The sequence below is a fragment of the Struthio camelus genome, chromosome 3 (genome assembly GCF_040807025.1).
Source record: "Struthio camelus isolate bStrCam1 chromosome 3, bStrCam1.hap1, whole genome shotgun sequence".
Taxonomy (NCBI): Eukaryota; Metazoa; Chordata; class Aves; order Struthioniformes; family Struthionidae; genus Struthio; species Struthio camelus.
The window spans coordinates 81,929,668-81,955,779 of record NC_090944.1 but is presented as its reverse complement, the minus strand read 5'-3'; the positions used below and the strand labels follow the sequence as shown (position 1 = coordinate 81,955,779).

At 41.8% G+C, this 26,112-nt stretch overlaps 1 protein-coding gene across 1 annotated transcript; it reads right to left on the bottom strand.

Annotated features, from left to right (window-relative positions):
- Nucleotides 1–22,212, bottom strand: LRP11 (LDL receptor related protein 11). The gene is made up of 7 exons (XM_068938759.1): nucleotides 21,648–22,212; nucleotides 15,601–15,758; nucleotides 11,887–12,028; nucleotides 9,610–9,735; nucleotides 8,694–8,906; nucleotides 1,915–2,016; nucleotides 1–1,643 (listed from the first exon to the last, which is right to left on the bottom strand). The coding sequence occupies exons 1-7, from the start codon at nucleotides 22,186–22,188 to the stop codon at nucleotides 1,489–1,491; spliced, it is 1,437 nt and encodes a 478-aa protein (XP_068794860.1). The 5' UTR covers nucleotides 22,189–22,212; the 3' UTR covers nucleotides 1–1,488.
- Between the last annotated feature and the right edge of the window lie 3,900 nt (nucleotides 22,213–26,112).

Here is a 26,112-nt window from a genome sequence, read left to right as displayed (position 1 = left end):
TAAGAATAAAATAGGTTTATTAGAGCTATTTTACATAAAGGTAATCAAGACCGAGCAAGTTAGTTGAAGAACTGTTTGTATATCATGGCAATATTCTGGTTGACTTGAAGTTACCGAAGTACAAAAGACGACATACAAAAAGATGCATGCCTCATCTGCCTCTTTTTTTTTTTTTTTTTTTTTTTTTTTCTACTGGGACCCTTGATGAATGTGACATCCTTGGACAGTCAAACAACATATAGACAGCAAGGTGGGTATATATATAATATGTATATATAACATGTACTGTATACATTTTACTATTAACACATCTGAAATTCACTCACACATATCAATTACTTGCTATAATTCTATGAGAATTTTACTGGGGTGGGAGAGCAAGTTGCTGAAGCTTTCAAGCTTTGCAGGGAGCTAAGGTTTAACCAGCAAGAATCCTGAACTCCTGGGAAAGCAGGACAGGGCTTTAAATACACTGCACGAGCGTGTAGTCCTGAGTACCCAACCTGTGGTGGCAGAAGCAGCAGTCGCACTGACTGCATCAGATTGGCTAATGCTAACTTCGTTCTTTTTATCTCCAACAGAACAAATCCTGTCTCTGCTACCAAGGCTTTGTCCAGTCCCTCAGATAAAAGGCACTGCCTGCTGCTCTTTCACAACATGGAATGTGTTGAGCTAGGGATGGAAAGTGCTGAAAAAGCCATGAGATCTGGGGACAGGCATAGCTCTAGAATCAGACATGACTGCTGTTGGCACTGGGTAAGTCCACACCCATCTTTTGAGTACGTGTATTTTTCATTTTAGCATTTAGCATGTGCGACTCTGTTAGCTGCACAGAGGTTTAAACTAAGAATGAAAAAAGATGTTCTGTTTTGTTTCTTAAATCCCAAATGTTGTTACAAAAGCTGGTGCTTGAATAGTGATTGCTTTTGATTAAAAAAGCAAAACAAACCCCTTTAATGAAAGTATTCCCAGTGTGTCACGTGGAACTGACACAAATCAGTCTTTGCTGGACAGTAAAGTAACGTGTTTCTCTAGAGCGTCCCCATAGGCAGAGCGGAGCGCAGGTTGGCAGCACTGAGAGGAGCAGGGCAGGGTGCCGACTGGCTTCCCTCTGCAGCTCTGACAGTGTGACTTGGTGCTGGTGGGCCTGGCTGCTCCGGCCCCCAAGCCCTTGGGTGCGCTGCGGCCGCCTGGGCCCTAAGCTCTGTGGGAGGGCTCAGGCACCCCCCATCCAGGGGGGTTTCTCCACCTTGCCGTGTTTGCTACATGGAGTCAACTGGAGCTGCTCCCTGTTGCCCGAACACTGCTTATTTTCTGACTGCGTGCACCTACCCACATTTTTACTGTATCACCAAAGGGGAAGACCATGTTTCTTATCTTGTAGGCTTCTAAATTTGAAACTTAACTAAAGATTTTGGTCCTTTTTTAGAGGCAGAGGTTTATGGATACAGGAGAAAGGGGAGAAAACAAGCAACCTGAATCCAATTTTCAGAGATACATCCCATTGATGAGGTAATCAGACTCTTCGGATGTAATGGGTCGAGCTTTTTTAAGCTTCTGTCTCACTAAACGCAGTCTGCAAGCAACCATAAGCAGCAGTAAAGCAGTGATGGCCAAGCCTAAGGCCAAGGGTAATACAGCACCTACAAAGAGGTTAAGAAAGGTTACATTTTTAACACAGTGAGAATTCAGTAGAGGAAATCTGAAAACTATTTAAAAAAATACAGCTAGTCTATCAGCTATGTGCCAATATTTGGAGCACCTCACACTGGGAAAAGATACTGTATGATCATATGTGTAAAGAATGGTTCCGAATATGGAAGTACACTATTCCATTCTTGACTAGAATATCTAGGTCTATAACACCTGACTGAAGAGCCCTAATTCTAAAGGAATTCACATGGTCAGTCTTACCTGTTTCTGGGGCTGGACGACTACCTTCAAGCTGATCTCTCTTTGGCACAGTTATGCCATTTCCATTTTTATCATCTGTTCTTTTCCCTGAGGAAGTGTTATCTGCATAAAGTCAAGCAAGATAAATGAATAATGCCAGTTCAGTGATTCAGGAAGTCTTGATCATGAAATTAAATAATGTGAAAGCAGTCTAAGAACTGCTGCCACCTATTGTATAATTTGAATTTTTGAAGTGACATGAAATTTAAGTTAAAATGTAAATTCATTGTTGCATCACAAACCACAGTACATTTCAACGAAACCCAAGTGTGGTCAATTTCCACTCATTAAAAGATAGATATAAATTCTCTGTAAAAACTTCCATAATGGGATCCAGACCAGTATGAGCTAAAACACTACTAAAGCAGTTGCATATAGCTGAAAATCAGGCCACTTCAAATCACGTTCATCTCCACCCCTAGTCTGTAAAGCAGGAAATGCATAGCTTGGCTGCACAAATTGCCTTAATTTTGCCCTCTGCCCAATGATACAGGTGCAGACCTGAAGTACTGTTTGTACTGAAGTACAAACGGTATTCTTTTACATCTTCTGTTCTACATAAAGCTGAAGAGGCTAGTTCATCATCTTTGAAATAGTTTCTCCTCGTGTTTTTCTAACTACACAAGAAGAAATAACACACACACTTCTTTTCTACCAAGAAGTATTCATCTTGGGAGTACAGACAACAGTAGTTTTGCTTCACAAGAGCAAAAAGTAATGTATGTGGGACTCCCTCCTCCTACCCTTGCACTAAAGTTCTATGCCAACCGCTTCAGAGCCACTTAATACAAGAATGACAGCTTAATCCACCAACAACCTCACAAAAATCAGAAATATGCCTATTTAAATATAATGACTATATTGGTTTTTTAGAGGTAACATAAACATTGAAACGCACTTTGGCTATGAGGTGAAAATTTCCTGATGGCCCTCAGAGCTATAACAATGCATGTGGGAATATGTTGTGCCACAACATCAGTACAATATGAATGTGAAACATCGTAATTAGAATTTCTGGTAATGGTGGGTGTTAAAAGGAAGTGTTTAAGTCAAATAGCTTGGAATATACACCACATCCACTTCCTACCCACTGAGAACCACTCTGAAGCACTGCAGAAAGCTGGCTAGCCAGTGGAAGCAGCAAATACCCATGCCTTTTAATTGACACTTAAATTGTTTCACTGGTATTGCCCTGAGGTCAGTACTACTGTCCTCACTCTAAGTTACAGAACAGCCTTCCAGGCTCTGTGTTTATTGTCCTGTCATTATGGTTAAGGGTGTTATAAACACTAACTTCACCTGCCAGGAAATGCCCTGGAAACAAGCTACAGTCCTCCTCATTTACACTAGGAGTGCTCTAAGTTGTTCTAGCATGTAAAAAGGCCTTATGGAAATGCTAAGTGTAAATTGCACTGGCTTTAAGGTACTTTTATAGCATCAGAGCTGCACAAAATGACCTGAATGTAATAGAGACCTAAGCCAGCAGCTGTTTTTTTGGTTTCTGTTTTCCCTAAATACAATTAAATAAATATTTTCCTTAATTTTGGAAATACCCAAAAGACACCAGCTCCTCTTAGAGGCTGCTCTAGCCTGCATGACAAAACTAGGTCTGAATGCCTGGTTTAGAAATTTGTTTTTCTGCCATTTGAATAAAGGGAATATTTAAGTCAACTGCTTGTAAAGGCATTTAGCAAATATATATGAATATATAGGGAAGTCTAGTGGAAAAAAATGCGGAAGGGTAGTAAAATAACAGAATCCTTTTAAGAAAACTTGTAGAGTTTTGCTGGGATTTTTGGCTATTTCTACCGGCCTGGAGAGGCTATCAGAGTGACCACCGCTCCACATCTTATCCGTTATCAACTGGAAAAAAAAAACCATCATCCCTAAGACATCCTGGAGCCTGACATGGTGAGTGTCTGCATCTCTTTAACGATACAGGAAAAGTAAGAGGGTTTTCCTCTGACACAAATCCATTCACTTTGGAATTCACATAGACCTTCTGAGCGACTTGAAATTCATCCTGCTGGTGCTGCTTTGAGTCAGAGTCCTAAGCTCACTTGTGAGATTTTGTCAGATAACTCTAGAGAGCTGGAGAAAGGAGGATTTTTCTCTTAAGTGATATAATTTTTATGTATTTGGACTTCTTGCCTGCCTAGTAGTATTTATGACACTATTAAGCTAAAGTATCTTTTGTGGGTTTTGTTTTGTTTTTACTTTCTCTTTACTTTCTAGTTTGTGTCTAGGAAATTGCAGTTTAATTTAGCGTAACTGGAAAGGGCTATACAGACCTAAGTTATGGATACTGCTGTTGATGCCTCTGCAGCGAAAACATGACTAAGGCCTGGGCACTCAGTCAAATGTTGTAATCCCATCCCTGAACAGTACTGCAGAACAGCTGGTATAGGCAGCCTAGAGAGAGGCAGAGATCCTGTGCCAGGGGAACGCAAAGCTGTTACGGTGATTTATATACTTGCGTTTGCTATGCTGGGAAGTGAAAATCTTCAGGCTGCTTACAGTTTCAACCTCTCTACATGACCATGGTTGCTAGAATAACCATTGCTGCTCAGAAACCAGGCTATCACTCCAGTGTGCTTTGCTGCAACTCTGTTTTTGCTATATTCATTCACAAGTACAGCACTGCCAGAATGCACAGCTGGGTTTGAGAGCCTCCCTGGAAAGGAAATCTGGGGCACTTTGGCAGCAGCTGTGCAGAAATGCTGTGCTGGCTTTTTGGAAGAGATGCAGTCTGGGTTACCTCACTCTGGAGATGTGCCTGCAAAGGGAAAGGAGTCCTTTATTGATATTAAATTCCTTTTCCTGCATCTACTCCCAACTACTGAAGAAAATGTTTGGTCTTCTAGCTTGGACTAGAGTAAATCATGAGCCTGTTACAGAAGGCTCAATGCACTGCATGCCAGGGTAATCTCCAAGTGAGATGTGGCCCTCCTCTAGAGTCGCACTAGGAGTCTAGAGGAAGAACCCCACTGGAGATGCAGAAGTGCAGAACAGATTCACCTATTGTCAACAGTGAATGACTTTTTTTTTTCTTTACTGTTAATAGATCCCCTGCTAGGTGAGCGAGAGGTTGCAAACACTCCTCTTATCTTGGTCTTGCATATTACCCCATTTCATGCTTATATGTAAATCCTCAAAAAGCTTATACCAAATCAGAGCCAAAAGTGGGGGCTACTAGAGTAGAGAAAGCACGTTATGGGAAACTGGGAACAGGGAAACTATTAGGAGAGAAGGGGTTCTGGGATAAATTTTTTGCTAGTATTACCCTCATATGCGGAGAACTTTCATTTCTGCTGTGAAGAACAACCAGTTCTCCAACAGCGCAAAATATTACAGCTCATGGTCCTTTTAAAAATGAGAAAAGATAAATATGATCATCCCTGACAAAAAGATCCCTCTGCTGAATATCTTCGTTCTCAGAGATGAAGGTTACTGATGGGAAGTTAAGTAGCAGAACAGTCCTGTCTCTACTGGCATTGTAACCACCACTGTAACAAAGGCAAACATGAAAACAAAGCAAAGCAATTCTCCTGTCTTGAAACCTCTTGGTAAAAGCTTCTATTCTTGAAAAGTTTGCTGAAAACTCCTGGAGCAAGTATCATGTCTAATGGCCACCTAGAATGTGCCACATGCTGTCTCCAGCAGGTAAATTACTCTTACATTAACATCTTCACTTGTTCTGCCTTGAAGTCATAGTATCTACTAAGACTCGTGTTTCCCATCCTAGCTTGTATTTCCATGACAATCTACAAATGCCAACTAAGAAACCAGAAAAACATGACGCTGAATGGAGCTCTCTGAAGTGAAAAGCTAGAACCTGCACTGCTGCTGCAAAGCCATTACCTGTTAATATACATCTTAAAAAGACATCTTCTCACCATGTTAGTATTAAATCTCATTTATGAGACAATGATTTATAACAGTATGTTTTCAGTACTCCGGATGCTTGCAAAGTCCGTTCTAAGCCAAAAAGCAATATTATTGTATTGTGACTATGAGGTGCACAGGTGCTGCCTTGGCAGCAGCAGACCATGTGACGCACTGTTTCAGGAGAGGGTGCCAGTCAATTTGCTGAACTTTTGAGGCTGCTGGTATGATTTCTGTTCAGCGCTTACCTCTCTTCAGAATTCTTCTAGCAATTATTGCCCTTCCTGGCCACTTTTGCTGATGGGCTTCTTAGAACTGCCCCAGTCTTTCCGTCCCTCCTAACAAAGTCATTCTCTTTTAAGCAATGGGTCACGTTAACGCAACCAAGCGAGGCAGGGGAACCAAAGATGGTGTATATGAGCACAGTGACTGTATTTACTTTCAGTAATCACAGGATAAAACACATACATACACACGCCTGGAGGAGGGACCAGCAGTCAAGATTCCCAGGGAAGCGTTCTCAACACTAAATCACAGAGTTTTGTCCTCTGTTTTCTCTCCCTATCATTACTCCAAACCAAGAGGACTGCCTGAGCCGGGAGGTGGCGAGTGCCTGAGCGCAGTCTGGACACTTCCATAAGTTTGAAGTGCCTCTAAGGGAACTGAATCCAGCTCTTCTTCTGGGCCAGTGCTCTAACATAAAACACGCACACATGTACAGAGTAACTCTCTGCATTTCTGTGGAGCCTCGTTAATAGGTTTATTAGGTTAATTGGTTTATAACCTCCTTGATAGGACTGTGACTGAGGGAAGCCTAATTGAATGGGTCTGGGTGCATTTTTACGAATGAGTTAGATGTCTGTTTGCTCAAGTCCATGAAGGCTGCAATGCTTGGCAGTGGGGCAGGACCAGATGCTCTCTAGACCTCTGGGAATCAGTAATGCATGTGACCCTGATGGAGTTTAAGTGCCTCCTTGAGAAGACAGCAACTCAGAAGAGATTTTGGCCTTTGCCCTTTGGACTTGGATACCTAACATTCAGGTCCCACTGCATGCAACCCCTTTGGAACTGATCCATAAGCTATTTAAAAATGCATTGACATGTGTGCCATTTGCCATCTTTTGGTTAAAAGTAGTGGACTACTGGGTTAGTGAGCTGCTATTCTACAAGGAAATCCTTAAGTATAATTTAAATGAGATTAAATTATGACTGAGCCTTGTCAATAGAGCAGTATTAAAAACAAGAACTGAGGTGAGATATGGTCAGCTGGAAGTCTTGCCTGTTTAAAATCAAAGAGTTTACAACAGCTTCTGATACTACGCTAATCACTGATGGCCCATCACAATTTTTTTAGTTTTATAATAATTTTACATTTTTTCCTTTTATTGTCTGCTGCTGTGCGAAATGCTACATTGATAGAGGAAACTGTCCAAATAACCCACAAAAGGGTAAACACTGAAAATGACTGTGCGGAAGAACCACTCTTTTGCATTCAGTTTCAATCATAATTGTAGATCATAGGCTGCCAAACTTTTATGCTGGATACATCAATTCTGGTTTTACTTCCAGAATCACAAGCCCAACAATTTTTAAGATCCACTTTCCAGCTGAATTTCCATGGTGTTCACAATGCTCTTGGATGATCTGAACATTAGTTTGGGTAGTGCCATATCAAGCATTGCTCAGAACTACGAAAGTCAAAAGGATTCTGGGCAAACTTAAGAATTTTAAGTCATCCCAGTAAGGAACACTGAGTTCATTTACATTGCCAGAAAGGAGGAAGCATTTGAAAGGTAATTTTATTATAAATTTCTACACGTTCACTGAGGCAGATAAATTCTTGGAGAACATTGTTTTCATTCCTTTTGCAGCCACCACACATGAAATGCAAGTGCGTGCCTGACAAAACATCAAAGTGCAGAAGGGAAGCGCCCTTTACAAGGGCCAGCATCAGAGGGCACTAAGTACTGCTCTGGTGCAACAAGAAAATAAAACTACGCTTATAGTTAGCTGCATCTCTGGCTGCAAGAAACAGTCTAAATCCTGAAGAAACAGAAGTGGGAGGTCTTGCGTTCACTTTAAAAAGGCTCTGTGCACACAGTTTTAATTTCACTCATTTGTCATTTCAGATCATTTTAAATCACCAGCATGGGAACCACCTGCTTTGACTACCTTAAGTGGCACACCAATTTCATTGTAGCTTCTGGAGTTTTAAGGCAATGTTTGGTAATTGTTGCCTGTAAAATTACTGCACACTGACTCACAACAGGCTTGCGACCACTTCTGGGGACTTGGGAGTTTTGTGATTAAAGAATGAGCCTTCCCTGTAACAAGGAAAGATTTTTCTGGCCCTGGAGATGCAATTCAGAAAGAAGTGCCCATAAAAATCAAGATATTTGATTCAGGGGAAAAAAAAACCCCACAAACTCTTCACCAATTAGCATAAGAAGTGATGCAATTATATTCTCTGAGCTGAACAGTACTTTGGTATGTTCTACTGAAGGTATCCCCCTACAGATTTAAAGAGCCTTATACATCAGCTTATACAGCTGAACCTGTGGCAGAATTTTTTTGCATTTAGCTCACTGCATGCTTTGTTCCTTAGGCTGTACTCTTTTCTTAGCATTTCCATGTTTTAACTCTTTTTGCCACCTGTAAGGAGACTAGACAATTATAAAGCAATACCGAGTTGTTACTTAACTGTTCCATGCTTCTTTTGTATTTTTTTTTTTCACATTTGCAAAATTTTACTATTAGCAAGGCACCAAAGGACAGCTTAATTAAATTTAAGGTAAAAGACACTTTCTTGCTGAATAGAAGACAGTTCATTGAAACTGATTTTTTTCAATTCTTACCTGGCACAAATCCACTGCTTTGTTTCTTTGGTCCCTGAGAAAGCGATTGGTTAGACATGTCTGCAGCCAGTGAAAGAAACAGTTCATTTCTTACAGTGGTTTTCAGGGTGTTGTCTGCAGAGAAGTTTTCATGTGCATTTTCAGTCAGTCCTACAGTCCTTTGCTGGGTAGTTCCAAGAGCTGCATGAGTCACTGTCTTCCGGCCTGGGCTGACTGGATTAACAGAAACAAAACCAATCATTTTCATACGGAATTAAATGGAATGGGGAGTGTTCTGTTGGAAGACCCTGCAACATGGGCCTTGAGATAGACTAAACAAGCTCATCAGGTTCAGGTATATGATGAAATGTTAGTTTTACTTGCATAACAAGTTACCAATCGCCCCGGTCAGCCATTAGGTCAGGGTATACATATGAGCTCTAATGTGAAATCCAACAGATGAAATAGTAATGAAAGAGTAGTTAGCCATCATGCCAATCCACCCTCTGATGCCCCCTGCTGATTCTTGTTGACTTTGCCAAGCATAAGTACATACTGAGGATGAATAACAAAGGCTAACAGAGCAATAGTGGATCAGCTGGTTCCCCTGTTCGCTCAGACTTCCAAGCATTTCAGATTTTTGTAAGGTGCATGATTGCTTTCAAGAACTGATCTTTTAAATGATGAGAACTTTAACTCAAACTCTGTCATTTTGAGACTTCTGCAGTTTTAATATACTTAGAAAAAAAGGAGATAATTTCTCAGCACCTGCCATACACTAACATCAAACCTGCCTACATACTATTTCTAGTGAAAAGTTCTAGACTGACAGCAAGCTGATTGTTCATGGAAAGACAGAACACAGAAAGCATCATTTCCCGTTGGTCATACAGTCTACGATTACTTTCATGATCAACTTGTCGCACAGTGCACTTACGGTTCTGGCAGAAAGTTTCATCAGATCCATCAGGGCACTGTTTCACTCCATCACAAGCAAATGTGATGTCAATGCAGCAGCCATCATCACAGATAAACTGGTAGCGAGAGCAAACCCCAACACACGCTGTTGAAAAATAATTCTCTTATTACCAAATGAGAAATCCAAACAGTAAATACTCAGTCAATGGCTAAAATCTCTAGTATCAAGCAAGAGTACAACCAGACTATGTCAAGAAAGACCACACCTGAAGTAGAAAGCTGAAGAAAGGCCTGGCCCAGCTCTGTAACGCTGTATGGACGTAGAAGCTATGAATAAGAGCTGTTCCTTGCACCTTCATCGCTGTTCTAGAAATCTTTTTTTCTAAAGGAGGTCTCAACCTGTAGCACCTTGCAGTCTGTGCAGCACCCCTGCGGCACCTTAAGCTCTAGGGGCCTAAGCTGAAAGGAGATCTTTAGGCTTAAAACATTCAGGACAGCCCTGAAAACAAATGAATGAGATCTCTGTGGCTTTAACTGCATTTTTCAAACACATAACTCATACTACATACCCAGTCTGTACTTCTGACAGTGTATTATTTTATATGCACACATATGAGCTGTATTATAGCTATGGGCTCTTTTACGGCATATTTTCTGTAACCTAATTGAAAGACTAAAGAAAGAATGCTCCTCATTTATTCACATGAGCAATGCATTGACTCAAATACAGCATATGTCAGAACAGGAACAAGCACAAGATCTTACAAGTGACCTTCACTAGAAAGAACTGGATTGCTGCTTGCTTTAGTATTTAGATTCCTCTAGAAATGGAGAACGTCTCTGGACATTTCACAATTGCACATACATACTCAAAGCTCTCCTGAAACCCATTTTGATCTTGTAATTACCAAGTGTTTACATATGTGCTATTGTCTTTCCAACAGCAGTGTATTTCATTGCTTTGTAAAGCATTATCAAGTTCAGTGTTTGGTTAATGTGGTAACAGCAAATAGATTTACATGAGCAAGTCACAGCCTTTAGTTGCTATACTGCCACGTGCCATAACAACTTTAAAAGCTGAGCAATGCTAATGAAGGTATGGCATGAACATGTACTGCCTTTTTAAAACCAAATAAACTCCTACTTCGAAAATGCATCTCATTAACTTCAGTGCTAATAATAGCACAGGTCCTGCATGTGCATTGGTTTAACTATAGCAGGAGCACTTGAATTGCAAATGTACTTGGGGAGTTAGAAAAAGCAGCAAATCCTCTACTTGCTCCACTCAAAAGACATCACAGATGCCCACAGCAACAAATAAATCAGCAAAACTCTTAGCCTGCTTTAGCTGAATTAATTACTACAATTCTATCATCCATTACTGGAACACAGACATTATTAAACAGATTCATAACTGTTTTTTCATAATACCAATTTACTGCCACTGGGACTGCCCTCTAACGTAGAGATAACGTGCTGGCGCAGAGTAAAGCTTTCACTGGTTCAGCTGAATATAGTAACATATCCAAATACACCATGCTAGTTTAACCTTTACTTTGCACCAGAAGGCAGATCTATATTAGCAACTTGCTAATTACAAGGTAATTAGAAGTAATTACACTAGTCATAGCTGCATACGTGCTGTTTTTCAGTTAAGAAAGATCCCAAAACTGACAGCCACTGAAATGCAACTTCCTTTCTATCTTTTATGCTTTTGACTTTCTTTTTATGTGTCTCTCAGGCTCAGAGTTTAAAAAATGATGCTCAGTTTCAGTTTTCACAGTAACGTAAAACTTCAACAACTGCTTAACAAACATTTAACAGAAAAGCTTAAATGCATGAAAATAAGAAACCATCCCACCTTTTAGACTACAGATGCAGGCCAATATTATCATCAATCTGTGAGTCGCACACATTATTAATTGCATTTAACTGGTCTTCCCTATAGTATGAGCCCTGCCATGTTCTATGCACCCTGTGGGACCATACAATGAACTGTTACAATGTGCCTGACACATATGGCAATATTTCGTTTTTCCAACCCTGCATGCTTATTAGCAATACAGCGATGAATATTTAGAAGCTTGAAAGTGTTACTGCTCTAAGAAAAAAAGTGACATTTGCTTCCTGAATTTGAAACAGCAATTCAAAACTGAGAGAGATGTCATTATATAAAGGATAAGGGAGAGACGGTAATAGAGAAATGGACAATAAGATCTCTGCCTCCATCAGGACGCTCGCTCTGAATATCATGCCCTGGACATCATAGAGCCAATGGTTTCAGTCATTTTCTCACCTACTGCAGAATGAACCATGGGAAGAACGGTCACAGAGACATTATCAGAGCTCTGCTGTCCAGCAGTGTCCGCCACAGTTAGCTGGAAAATATATACACCTTCCTGAAAGTGAGACAGCTTCAGTGTTCCTGGTTGTGGTACCTGATCAAAGAAACCCAGTGAAAAAAAATCATATTGGTATAAAGGATCCGTCCATAAATTTTGTGACCAGTGCTTCTCAGACAGATTAAACACTGCTCTTAAGTCTAGCCAAACCACTCAAGCATGTATATCAGCCTATCACAGTTTGATCTTTTTTTGCTTTCCACACGGAAAAATAAATATGCTTAACATTTGTGTACTGTTTTCAGTGGTACACTTACTTGCCTGGAGCTGTGGATCCTAACACTGGAAAATAAATGGAATCCGTACATTTCAGTCAATTTTTCAGTAACGAGAAATGTAATTTCAGAAGGTAGCCAGTAATATATGAGAATATTTTACCTTGTACTCTCTATCTAGTTAACCTGTAGACCAATACATATCTAATGACAGAAGTGCCTTTTAAAATATATTGATTTTTGATAAGGTGACTGATAGCATTGCTTTATTAGTAAGACTGCCTACTTCTTTCCTGTATGACATTTGATATATGACTTGCAAGTTTACAGATTGTCTGGACTGAATTTTTCCACGTCCCTCTTTCATTTTCATGGCTTGCTCTGTACTGGCAAGTATGTTAATCTATGGTGACTGCCCTAACCATTAGATTTCAGAAAGTCATTTCGTATATATAGAACAACTTATATTGGATTATATCAGAAAAGATTTAGTAAAATAAATTCCTTTATGATAACTTAAAATAGGTACCAAAATGACATTACTAGTAAAATAGTAATGTAGCAATAACTTTGTGTAGAATCAGTAAGATATTTGTATAAAATGCTGACTTTTTTAAACTCATGACAGTTTACACACACAAATAACTCCAGCTGTCTGTGAATTCAGTAACACCTACTTTAATAATTACCAAAAAATAGGTAAGGCCATGAGCAAGCATAACTGGACATCTAGCGCATTTTTACAAGTGAAGAGCACAGGCCTATTTTTATAGTGATGAGTAACTGAAAAGTACACTGAAATCCTCTGCAGATACCTTCAATATCAAAACCAAAATTCAATAAAAAGCTTTGGTTTTACTCACTGAAATTTGCTTTTAATGCCTAGAAAAGAACAGGAAATTTCAATAAATATGATAATAGAGTCCTAGGATTTTAAAGCAGGGTATATTGATAAATTCTCTTCTGTTAATTTCCTAACTGAAATTTCTTTCCTTTTCCATATATCCAAGTGCACTCATTTATCTATCTGTGCTGTTCATCACTTCCTGATGAAGAATATAACACTTTGCATTTTTATTTTTTACTGTATTACAAAGCTAAACATACTCTAAAAAGCATCTGCTGCTCTTCACCATGGTTGCTGGGAGAGCAAATATGATTTTTAAAACTCATAAGCCACAGAGTCCAACTCCCTTCTCAGCAAAAATCCAGAGAAACTCCACCGGCTTCAGAATACGCCATTTCTCTTGAGGGCCTCTGTGCTTTCCTGTTTATCTCTGTTCTGCCCCGAACAATGCCTGGCTGTACCTGCTTTGTTCTGAACTTTGGCTCAAACTAGACAGTAAATTTCCAGGTAATCATCATGAAAATAAACAACAATCCCCCACACCTGTCGCAGAGCTTTGCAGCTACAGTATGTAGATAGCAATCTAACAAGCAAACTTGTTAGATTGCTTGTTACAACAGCGGAAACAAAAAATCTACTGGCTTCCTTCTACAATATAAGATCTCTTTAAGCAGTCCTTTCCCCTCCTGTGCCTTCTATTTATTCTTTGGTACAAAAGTGCAACGTAACAGCTGCCTTTTATCTTATCTAAACACACAGCCTCATTATCCCTGCTTGCTATGGATTCACGTCTAGTTTTCTAATAGATTACAAGAAATTCAGTAACTTCAGGATACCAACTATATCACCAGATATTCGCATGAATAATCCAGTTATTAATTCAACACTAAAAATTAAACTGTCATGGTAATCATCAGGACACACATCAGTGGGAGAAATCCCTGCTCTTTTGAAGACAATGGAAAAGTAGCTATTTAAGCACAAACCTGTGTCAGAATTGATTTCAGTTACTGAATATAAAGAAATCACCAAGATTAATGTGAATGTTGCAGGCTTAAACAAACATAAGCACCGTCTCTATTTTATGGAGCACATTAAAGTCAAAGTAAAAACATGAACTTTACAATTTTTTAGTTAACTTTTAATTTTTGTGTTCCTTTTGTAGGTATATTACTACATCACATATTAATTTCAAAAGAAAGCTAGTGATGCTGCAAAGGGTCAGATTAACAACTCAAGATAATAAAACCTTCCTTTTACCCAGATGATATCTAGCAACTACTCACGCCTCATTCAAGTCTTTTCTATGTATTATGCTGTTTGCGCTCCTCACGAATGCCTTTTGGCCTTTTAATTTTCAAGCCTGTTAAACAATAAATGAAGATAAACAACTCACAGTGGTCTTTGACACGACAGATTTAAACTGTGATAGAGCATCAAGTAATTCAGAACTGGCTGAATGTGGTAACCCTTCCAAAGATGTGGATCTTGCAGTAGAAGATAAGACTTTCAGAAGCATGCAGCACTGGCTTAACTAATACTGTTGAATACCCCTGCTGTGTTTTCTTCAAAGGGTATGGTTACAAAAAATTACTTGTGCATAAATTTCAGTAACTATTCACCAGAAAAACCCAACTGTCTTCTTAAGGTTCATCCAGCAGATTGTTTCCTAGCTTTGCCATGGTGATCTTCAGTAATCACATATTACTTACATTGCCCTGCAGGAAATTAAGAAATAACCAATTGCTCAGGTTTTTTTTTCTTTTTCATCTCTTGGATGACAATTTTAGATTTCAATGCCTTTAGCCAGCCCTTTGTGCTAGGTGAAGCTCTGGTTTGTTCCGTCTTTACAAATCTTGAGGAGCTTTGCCGATACTGTTGATTTATCCAGCTTGTCTTTGATGTAACTGAGCTGAACAGATGTAGGTGGCAAGTGCTGAGTACTGCTTGCGGTGGCAAGAGCACACATGGCCTCCTGGGTTTGGGACTGTTCGTGTTGCCGATGCTGTGCTGTGTAAACTCTTCCTGTCCTTACTCTGCAATAGTAAGGACTATGATCTATTCCCTCTCCCCTTTGACATGTCCTTCCTGCTCTAGGTGGAGGCCTCAGCAAGCTCTTATGTCTTGTAAGGTTTACATCACAAATTTCTTTGCAGTTTCTCCACAAACACTGACAGAAAACTGTAGGTGAAAATACCTTATTATTTTCAGTAACTGAATTACTGGGGTTTCTCTGGCCTGGATCAGAGAAACCAAAAAGCAGTTACAGTGAGCACAAACAAAGCCTGAAGAGAGCAGAGCTGAAATACAATAGCATATCGGCATCTACTTATTTGACATGGGCTGTCTCATGCCATCCTGGATGCAGGTGAACTGTATAAACCACATGAAACAAAGGCTCAAGTTGTATATTCATCTTAAATTTGGTGTTTGGTAGCCAGATCCATTTGCATACGTGTAATATTTTTACTCCTGCATTTAAAATTGAACTATAATGAATACAACAAACTGCCAATAAATGGCTATGTGTGAGGTTCCATGTGTACCTTCATTTCAATAGATGAGTCACCTTGCAGCAAAGTCCACTCATACTGCACAATTCCATGGTCATCTGAACTTTCTCGGCCATCCAGAAGCACCCAGTCGACAGGTGACTGCAGCAAAATATCTTGTCCTGCCTTGCACTGCGGAGGCTCATCATGTTCTTCAGAAAAGAAAAAAAGAAAAAAAAAAAAGGAGCTGAGTTATTTGTCAGAGGAAACTGAGTTATTATTTATATAAGACTTTTTTTTCTTGGTTAAAATACTCATCCACCATGGTGCATCTACCTGAAAGAGCACACACACTTCTCAGCGCTCAGAGCAGCAATCTTCCTTCCCCAAATCTCAATGAGAGACCATTCACTTAAGTGCACTGTTCAGAGTATTTGCATCAGTTAACTGAATGTGCTGTCAGATGTTTCTCATTGCAGCAGTCCAAGCCCACAAAGAGAGTTCTCCAAAAGCTAAGCTTTCACTAAAAAAGCCATTGTATCTGTGTTTCTGGTTGAAACAGCAACTTTAACATATTGTTTCTTTTTGTTTGAAGGCTTAAGAATGTCAGAAACATAATGTTCATTAGTGAACATTATGTGTGAAGTAATTTTATCTACCTAAATTTTAGTACAGTTAACTGTTCAAAATTGTTCAATGATGTCTTGAGGAAATTGCTGGTATATCCTTAAACTTCTATTTGCTTACAGGCACGTCACACAGCAGACCTCTGCTACATATATGGATGTTTGCCTAGTACAACAAACAGGACTGCTAGCATTGCTGTTTTTTTTTTTTTTAACCTGAATTAAGGAAAACTGATGTAAATATGAATTACATGCACCTTCAGACGGCATTTACTGTTCACCTTTTAAAGCACTCAGTTCCTAACAATATATTACAGGAGTGACTGTAAGGAAAGGAAAGACTCAAAATAAGCTGACAACGTGGTGAAGCAGTACACAAAAATATAACGATACAAATGTGATCAGGAATGACCACCAATTTTAAATGCCTGATTTAAGACGTTCAAAGCTTGATTTTCAGAATATTTAGGATCTGTAGCACTTTGAAATATTTAAAGTACCGTTCTTATTGATTAAAGCTGTGAGCATTAAGTAAAAACTGGTTTAGCTAATTTGCCCTGCAACATTCAGGAAGTGCAGGGAAGAGAGATGGATATAATTTAGTTCTACAAGTCAGCATTTGACAACTTTAGCCATGAGATCGTTGCATCTTGTAGTTCCCTGCCTCATACACTCTAGAGCAAATCTCAAACACCAGTTTCATTCATTCCCTGTGTACCGTATGTCCTGGCACTCTGAAGTGCCAGGATGATTTCTGTTCTTCAATCTTCCCTCTGCCCTCCCTCTGGCCAAACAGTCTGCAAATAGTCTGCATAGCTCACTTCTCCAAACTGTACTGAGACATACTGTGAATACAGCTTTCACGCCTAAGCATTTGCAGGAAACATCTTCCTTTTCCTGGAGGAAGTACACAGCACAATGTTTGGGTGTGCAGCATGTTCAGTGAAGGCGGCTATATATACGTACGTGCACACACACACACACACACACACACACACACATAGAGAATTTTCATGCTGAGCTCTGAAAAAATCTACTAAGCACATGCCTATAACTTCACTTAGTTTGCGTAGAGCTGCACAAGTGACAGTTAGTGAAGGGAATCCTCCTTCCACACACTCTGGTCAAATTTCAAGTGCTTGCTTGAAGGCTTGGAGCTCAACAAAGCAATGGAGCAATGGTACAATTTTTTATCACCAACTAAACAGCAAACTTTTTATATGCTTTTTTCCGCAGAAGTAATTAAGACAAGTCTTCTGAAAACTTCAGAGAAATCCAGCTGACAGCAAACATGAGGGGCAGAAAATTTCAAGGCAAATGCCTTAACTTAAGAAACGTACAAATAACTGAAAACAGGGTCTAATAATAGAACAGTATTAAACAGCTCTTACTAATCCGGGTGGCACAAGCAGCTTTGCCTAATGTGTATACACAGAATTCTCAAAATCAAGCGTGTTTAAAAAGCACCATTTAGGTGCAAAAAACTGTTCACTGTTAATAAATACCAGAATTATGGTGCCAAGGCAACCTCTATTTGGATGTATGAATTATGTATAGTCTTTACATGATTATTTACTTCACCAGCCACTGTCAAAGAGAGAATAATGAACTCAACTGAGCTGGGTCTGAAACAGCACAGCCCACTCTTACGCTTCTAACTTGGAAAGAGGTTTCGGGTCACTAGTCTGTTTTAAATGACTCGACTAATCTCATGTAGACTCTTGGAAGCAAAGGCAAACCCCATTTCCCTTGGACCTTAAGCAATAAGCATCTTTTCTCTTCCCAGACTAACTTTATACTACAGCAGCCTGAACTGCAGTGGCAGAAATTGTTTTGAGCCAGTTCATGCTGGGGAAGCTGAAAACTTTGCAGCTCATAGAAATTCCTGCCAGCTCTGTACTTCGGGTTAGTGAGTGGCCCGGGCAGACAAAATCTATCCCACCGCAGGGCAGAGCGCAGCATACTAAGATACATCTGTAGTATCTTAAATTTTATTGAGCATATATCTAGTCTTGGCTGTACTTGGGCACATTTTTGTGAGACTAGGAAAACGCTAATACACAGCCACTTCCTGCCAAAATTGAAATATCCCCGCAGCTGGATAATATGTGCCTCTAAAAAGTCAGTAGAAAAAGCAAGGAGGCATACTTGGGAGCAATTCACAATCACGGCTCACAGGTGTAAAGGATGATCAGACACAGGTTCGTAGAAAAAATCAAGCTCATAATGCAAACTTTAACTTCTGTTCCTCACCTTTATTTAGACTGAGTGTAGATAAGTAATATTAAACTGATAAAACAGAGTAACACTCTGAGATGCTAGAACTGGTTGCTTTCTAGAAAAGGAGCTACAGCTTTATAAATAACCCCTTTTTCCTGGGGGGGACATGACAGGCTTTATTTGTTCTGCTGTCCCCATCTTCTATATAGACTTGGACTGCCAATAATAAAGCTAGTGGTCTGAATGAAGGCTTTGTCATAAAAAGGCTATTTTACTACCTGTTCCCAAATTTCCTTGGCATCAGTTTACCTTAATGTTGAATCCTCCATTGCTCACCAGTAATGAGTGCCACTGAAGGAAAGTTATACACTGGTATTCAAGTCCTTCTTCTTCCTTTCGACATCAAAAAATTTAAAATTTGCCTAACAAAGGCAAAAAGGATTGCCCCTTCTTTCAGCACATGTATATGGGGCTTTATTGTTAATACAGCACAGATGGCTTGAGGCTGCCGATCGGTAACAGTACTGCTTCAGTTTTTCCTTCACGTAAATCCACAGTTAAACTAGCATAAACCAGGGGTAAAATGAATGAAAGATAAGGGCTCTGATACACTGGAATATCCCATCTCAAAAATTCAACCCACCACTGACTTTTCTGGAAGGACACAACCATGCACTTGATCTGAAGAATACATATTTGTCATTAGTTGCTCCCAGAATTAAATACACAACTGGTTTTGGTATACTGAAGATCATTAATATATGTAAAACCAAAACACTAGCGATCACTGTACACTAAGGCTCAGAAGTATTTTGGCATTACAAGGACATTATGTTTATAAATAAGTGTTGGTTTGGGATTATCAAAGAGAAAACAGCAGAAGACCCAATAGCCCAATACTCTGGAAAAAAAAATAGGTAAGACATGATCCCTGTATGAAAGAAACTCTTCAAATGCAAAGCTCATTCCGGTAAATTAAATCACCGTGTGACATAAGAGAAAAGAGATAAATCCTCACCTTCCTGCTATGCACTGTTATCCAGATGAACTTTTCAATGTAATTTAAAAATGCAGTGATAACATAACATCAGATAGCAATATAATTTAATCTGAATTTTTTCTTTCCTGTTTTATGTCATGGCTGACAGATGTTTGAATAGAGTTTATTCCCCTTATGTGGCTCTGCTTCAGCTCCAAAGTAATTGCATTAAGAAGCCATAATCCCCTGCTTCCGATATCATACTTAGCCACAGGGAAGACTTTTTAAATAAACCCAACAGGACAAAGCAATTTGCAGATTACAACAGAAAATGCCTTCCAAGCTCAGTTCCGATAGTCACTAAAGCTGCCAAAAAGACAGAGCTCTGGAATTCAAAATTTCTAATAGCTAGAGTATCATTTGATCAATAATCTTATTTATATCATGTCATAAACGCACTCTACATTAGGGCTAGATTTTAAAGGAATTAAGGCAGTTCAAAAAGAAGAAGGACATTTGAAGCCTAATTCTCTATGACTTTGGTTTAAAATCTAGTCTTAAGCCTTCTATCTTGCAACTTCATACCTGGTTATAGTACACACTTACCCAAATTTGCTACATAAATAATACTGTTGATTTAACATTCCCCCTGTTGTAAACGTCAAAAATGTATCTTTTTTTTTTTTTTTTTTGCCATCTTAAGCTTTCCTCTTCATTCTCCCCAAGTTTCTCCCTGTAGTTTTTTAGTTATCTACCCACACACTTTGCAAAAATATTTAGGTACCTCACTCCTCTAAAAATTGAGCCCTTGTTCTCTCTTTTCTCCAGTACAATTCCATGGACCTTCTCATAAAAAAGGTGGACCTGGATGGGGAATCAAGTGCAAAGTCTCCCCTGACAAGGGGGCAAGTAATAGCAGATGCAGTCTGGATACAGTGTTTTCATTCACACTATGACTCGGTTTTCTTCATGATGCGTGTAGTGACCAGCTTACTTGGGTAGACATATGAATCACTGAAGATGATGAAGAAGAGGACATTTAAGAAGTACTGTCAACAGAAAGTAATGAAATTGAGATGAAATGAGCTAAGATCAACTAATTTTCTAATAATAGATTGTGTGCGGGAGGTGGGGGAGGGACTGTAAGTTCTCTGGATCAGATGGTAGGAAATACAAAGAGTCTAAATTCTTAAAGATAGACATGCTTTCATCTACAGCTTTTTGCTCTGGATTATTGTGTGCTCAGATACGCTTCAAGGGTGACCAAATTGCTTCTTTTGACGTGGTCAAGACTCTAGAGGTGACAGACCATCTATGTCACCTCTTGACTATCTGCGAAATATCTTTCTCTTCTTTGTCTAAATCTTAAGTTCTGAAGCAGGAAAAATTCTAAACTAAGTACATAAGAGACTCGCTTAGGTGACAACTTTGGACAGCTGCTGGACCCAAGAAGGGTATCAGCTTGTCCAGCTGCTGTGCAAATCCTTCTCAAGCGACCCCACTAGACTCTGCCATAAGTGTCCCCCGCAGTTTACATTTTCAAGGCGCTAAGAACGGTAATTGCACGAGGGAATCTATACAACGATGGTCTATTTGATCCTCACCGGGGAGCGCCAGGCTCACCACCACGTTTCTCCCATCTGCTGGCTCTCAACCATCTGGTACACCGAGCACCAAAGCTTTCTGCAGAGGCAAAAATGCAAATGCCATTTTGTTTTGTTTTGTTTTTTTCTTTCAGACTCACAAATGCTGCAAAACCCCTTATGTATGCGAGCGCCGCTTATGAATCCTTGGACTGCCGCAGATGGGACTCCCCACACGCCTAACGCAAGGCGGGCGAGCGCCTGACCGCCAAACCGCCCGGCCTTCCATACCTTTTCCTCCCACAGCTGACTGCTCACGGGCGAGGCATCAGCTCCCGGTTACCGTGGACAACACCCGCACAAAGGGCCCGGGCCCCCCTCGACACCTCACGCCGAAGACCAGGCCCTCGAGGGCCCCGCGCCCGTGCAAGGCACCACGGCCGCCCGGGGCCCCAGGAGCCGCCCGCCAACGGCCGCGGGCAGCAAATGGCGCCGCCCCGCCACGGCGCCCCGGGCCCCGCCGCCGCCCTTCCCGCCCTCCCGCCGCCGCCATTTGCCTCGCCGCCGCCGGGCGGATACCCGCCGTGTAACGGCCGCCGGGGAGGCGGCAGCGGCGTCGCCGCCCCGCGCGGCCCTTCCGGGCGGGCGTTTGGCCGCGGCCCCCCGCCGCCCTCGGCCCGCGGCGGCCCTTACCCGGCGGCGGCGGCGGCGGTGGCGGCGGCGGCGGGGCGAGGCCGGCGGGCCGGCGGCTGTAGGTGCTGTAGCCGCGGTGCGGGGCGAAGCGGCAGACGGCGCGGCCGCGGTGCGTGCAGTTGAAGAGGTAGCAGCTCAGCTCCGCCGCCTCCCGCGGCCGCCCGGGCCCCTGCACCACGGCCAGCGTGCAGCGCGGCTCGGCGCAGCAGGCGTCCAGGCACTGCCGCCAGCCCGCCACGGCGGCCGGGGCCCGCAGGAAGGTGGCGCCGGCCGCGATGGAGTCCTTGGTGCGGATGATGGAGTCGGGCCTGGCGGAGAAGCTGCTGCTGCTGCTGCTGCCGCCGCCGCACTGCTCCCCGCCGCCCGCCGCCGCCGCCGCGCCCGGCTCCTCCTGCTGCAGCTGCCGGCGAAACTCCTCCAGCAGCGACTCCACGCCCGAGATCTGCGAGCGCAGGTCGGCCAGCGGCGCCGCGCACTGCCCGCCCGGCAGCACGGCCCGCCCGCCCAGCGCCGCCAGCACCACCAGCACCAGCGCCGCCATGGCCCGCGGCGGCGCGCAGGCGGCAGCGGCGGCGGCGGCCCCGGCTGCGGCTCCGGCTCCCCCCGCCGGCACCCGCGAGCGCGGCGCGGGGAGGCGCCGGCCCCGCCCGGTGCCCAGCGCGGCGCCGCGGGGCTCAGCACCGCCGCCCCGAACAGCTCCGGCCGGCGGCCCCGCCCCGCCCCGCCCCGCCCGGCGGCAGCGGCGGCCCCCGGGCAGCGCGCGTCGCTCTGCCGGCGCGCCAGCCCTCCGCAGCTCTTACACAACTACTTTTTTTTTTTTTTTCCCCCTCCCTCCCTCTCCTCTAAAAGCCGGTTTTAAAATGTTCTCGTTGGCAGACGCCTCCGGGAAAGTGCTGCGCGCCTCGCGCAAACCACAGGCTCGTACCCCGGGCACAATGATTTTTCTGGAGGTTAACTCCGCCCATGGGGTTCACACCGAAAAACAATCGCGGGGAAGGTGGTGTCTGAAGCCGTCGGAGGGTGTGCGAATATGAGGGAAACCAGCAACGAATTGTGGAGGTCTCCCTCCTAGAAGTAGCCTTTCTGCTCAGAAGTTAAAAAAAAAAAAAATTCCACTGTGCAAAAATGCAACAAGCGAAATCATGACACGTTCTGTTTCAGCAACAATTTGCAAGCATGCTGGTTAACAACTGCTCACGGAAGCTCTTGCAGTGAAGGCTAAATGAATTTTAGAGGAATATTTCAAATTAAAAACCATCAGTTTTAAATCTGTCATAATTTTTGCTTTAGCTTTATCAACAAATACTGGCCTCGCTGACTGTGTGACACAAATTAACCTCCCTGAAAATCAGCAGCCCCCCAAACAGCTGCCTCACTGCTGTTTGCTCAGATGGATGGAGCCTTGGAGCAAGGAAGCGGCACACTCAGATCTGTTAGCACTAAGAAATGCAAACATGCCAGTAAACGGGTAGAGATGGTGATGGGCCTTGCACTGCCTACAGACGAGTGGTGAATGTATTTTTTCTTCAGTATTAAGAGGTCAAGCTAAAGTGATACCTCTCTGTTTCATTCCTGCAAGTACCTTTAAACACAGACCCCTATTATGAATTACTGCAGAGATCTTATCTTAATAGATACATGTAAAAGTGATCATTGTGGTAGGTTATTTTGAATAGGACACCAGTGGTAAAAAAAAGTGTATTAGGAGTGGCTTTAAGGTACCTCTTAACTCCCTCATTTTTGGGTTCTTGTAGACCAAGTCTCCAGCGTAACACAGAATTGCCCCAGAAACAAATCTGTTTTAATATTCTGCCATCATAGGCCTTAGATGTTGCCCAGGCAATTTGCATGCAGCTTAGGTTTTTATTCTAATTTCTCCTCCTCCTCCTCCCCCAAATTACATGACTGTAGTTCAGGAATTCTTTGAGGCAGATTGGTCAGCCGGCAGTGCAGCTTTTGAAGACTGCTTTTCTCTGGCTCTGTACTGTGTGGGTTCTCTGAATTTCTAGAAATTAGATTTTTAAGACTTTCCATTGCCTATCAGATTTAGTTGAAATTGGTCAATGCATTCAAATCTTAAAGGGGAAGAAGGATGTGGCAGGTAGACACTAAGATGATATAATCCACATTTCCTTTGAAAATCAAGCTGAAACGTTATGGCTTTACTGCTGAGGTAAAGTTTTGGAAAGGTGACTGATCTGTTCGTGACAGAGTTACTCCACAGGCAGAGACTGTGAAGCGCTGGTTTGCCAGCTGTGACTCTGGTTCGTTACTGCTCTGCTGTTGTTGCACCCTGTGATACTGCTTGTGCTACCAGAAAGTAAAACATAGATAAAACTCATACCACCAATGCGATGGCTGGAGCTGGCAGTGTGAGCAATCATGCTATGTTGCATGTCGGTCATTCCTTGTTCACAGTCACTAAGGCTTTGGGGCTCCTCTATTAGAGAAGAAGCTCCTAGTGCTCGATCAACACATGATGCCCATTAGCAGGGGCCCATTTACAGGGCTTTAGTGGCTCCCTGGTGCCACCACCCCCAGTGTATCCAGTTTTACCAGTGAGGTGGCCCTGGGTTGCCTGCAGCGGTGACAGCACATCCAAGAGAGGCAGGATGCCTTCTGCAAGAGGAGCAGAGCTCCCACTTGCTGGCCCTTCTCCCAGAAACCGCCAAGAGAAATGTTGATTTTCTGTCACTTCATAACGAGGAAGGTGTTCCCCAGGAGAGGGTAGACCCTTATTCAAGCGGATGGACGTTTTAGAGTTAAAGAAGCATATCGCTGAAGAGAGTTAATTGTACTGCTGGATTGCTTCAGCGGCACTTGTGCTTGCTTGGCACTGAAGCATTTTCTTAGCTGGAATAAGGATGACATGCCTAGATTTGTACTTAGAAGTATTGAGGCTGTCCTCAGAGTCACCTCTTTAACAAGAACGTGTAAGTGCAGCAGATTTTTTCACATTTACGCTAAAGCAGAACTTGCTTTGTTGCCTAATTTTCTTGACTCAGAAAACATCTCTCATTATTTTTGCCTTGTGAGAAAGATCACGATCATAGTTATTCTGAGTTTTGTTCAGAAGGTGGCAGCAGCTTATTACTTATATAAAATAGATTGCTTCCATTGTTAATGTATGTCTGAGTGTAAATAAATGCTTATGTTTAATTGCTTGTTTCTTTACTGGTTCATTTTAGTGAGTTTCTTGGATTTTCTTCAGGCTATGCAGTTGCAAATCTAAATTAATTTTTAGTTTACTCAATAACATTTAAGATATTTTATTCCTGCCTGCCACAGAAGTGAAACTTTGAAACAGATTGATTTTCAAACAGAGGGCGTTAGAGATTCAGGAAGATACATGGCAGGTTTCTAGTTCATTTTCCCTTTTCTAAGGATTTGCGTATATCACAGTTTATTGTCCAAAATGTGCACTTCGTAAGAATGTGGGATAGTTGAAGAGAATGCGAGCTTTCTCTTCCAAAGTGTGATGATTAAACAACACTTACATTCTTTATATCTAAAGATATTTAAATCCCTAACAGAGTAATACAGTATTTCAGAGTTCATGAATATTCATGTTGCCAACCATCTGTTGATTAGTTTTAATCCCTGTTCATATTCAAAATCCATAAAATGATCAAAACTGGGAGTAAAATATGAGTGCATCTGTTTTTCCCTTCCTGTTGATACACTTTTTCCAAAGTAAGAGAAGAATAGGAAGAAAAAAGAGTTGGGACAGGAAGATGATGGAATAAATAGGATGGAAAGAAACAGAGCAGGTGGAAAGGCAGCAGAAAGAAAAGGCAAAGTGCCACCCAGGCTTCCTCATCTCAATTGCTTTCTTATGGACTAGTGTTTTCATTTTCGTTGGAATATGTGCTCAAATAAGAAATATGTCTTCCTTCTCATTTGGTGTCTTCTGGATGCTCTGTGAGCAGTTAACACACAACGCAAAGATTGTCTGCAGAAAATGTGTCGTCGGCATGATGCTGTCATCAAACATATTTCCTCTATTCCGGCTTACCTATAAGAATCTGTCATCTAAACACCCGTGAAAAATACACATTTTCTTGGATGCTGGCATGGACCATTGATTGACAGCTGAGTTTGAACAGTTTGCCCACGAATGAATTGAAGTGATAACCTTTTCTTTGTAGCTGGGAGATTCAGGTTTCAGACTGTGAGAGCAAAAGCCAAGGCATTCAGCAGAAATTAGAGAGGGTAGGATGGTAAACGTTAGCAGTGGGAGCTGAGCAATTACAGGTATATAACTCAGCTTTTGTGTTCTGTTATTTTCTGTAGTATTTCTCATTCCTGCCAAGTGAAATTGTGTAATGTTATAGTACTGGTGTTATGAAAACAGCAGGAGGAATCATTATTCACATTCCTAAATGAAAAATGTAATTATGAGACTATTTCATATCATATTGATTATGTATACATCCCACAGTGCTGCAAGTTAGAGAAGGTGAGT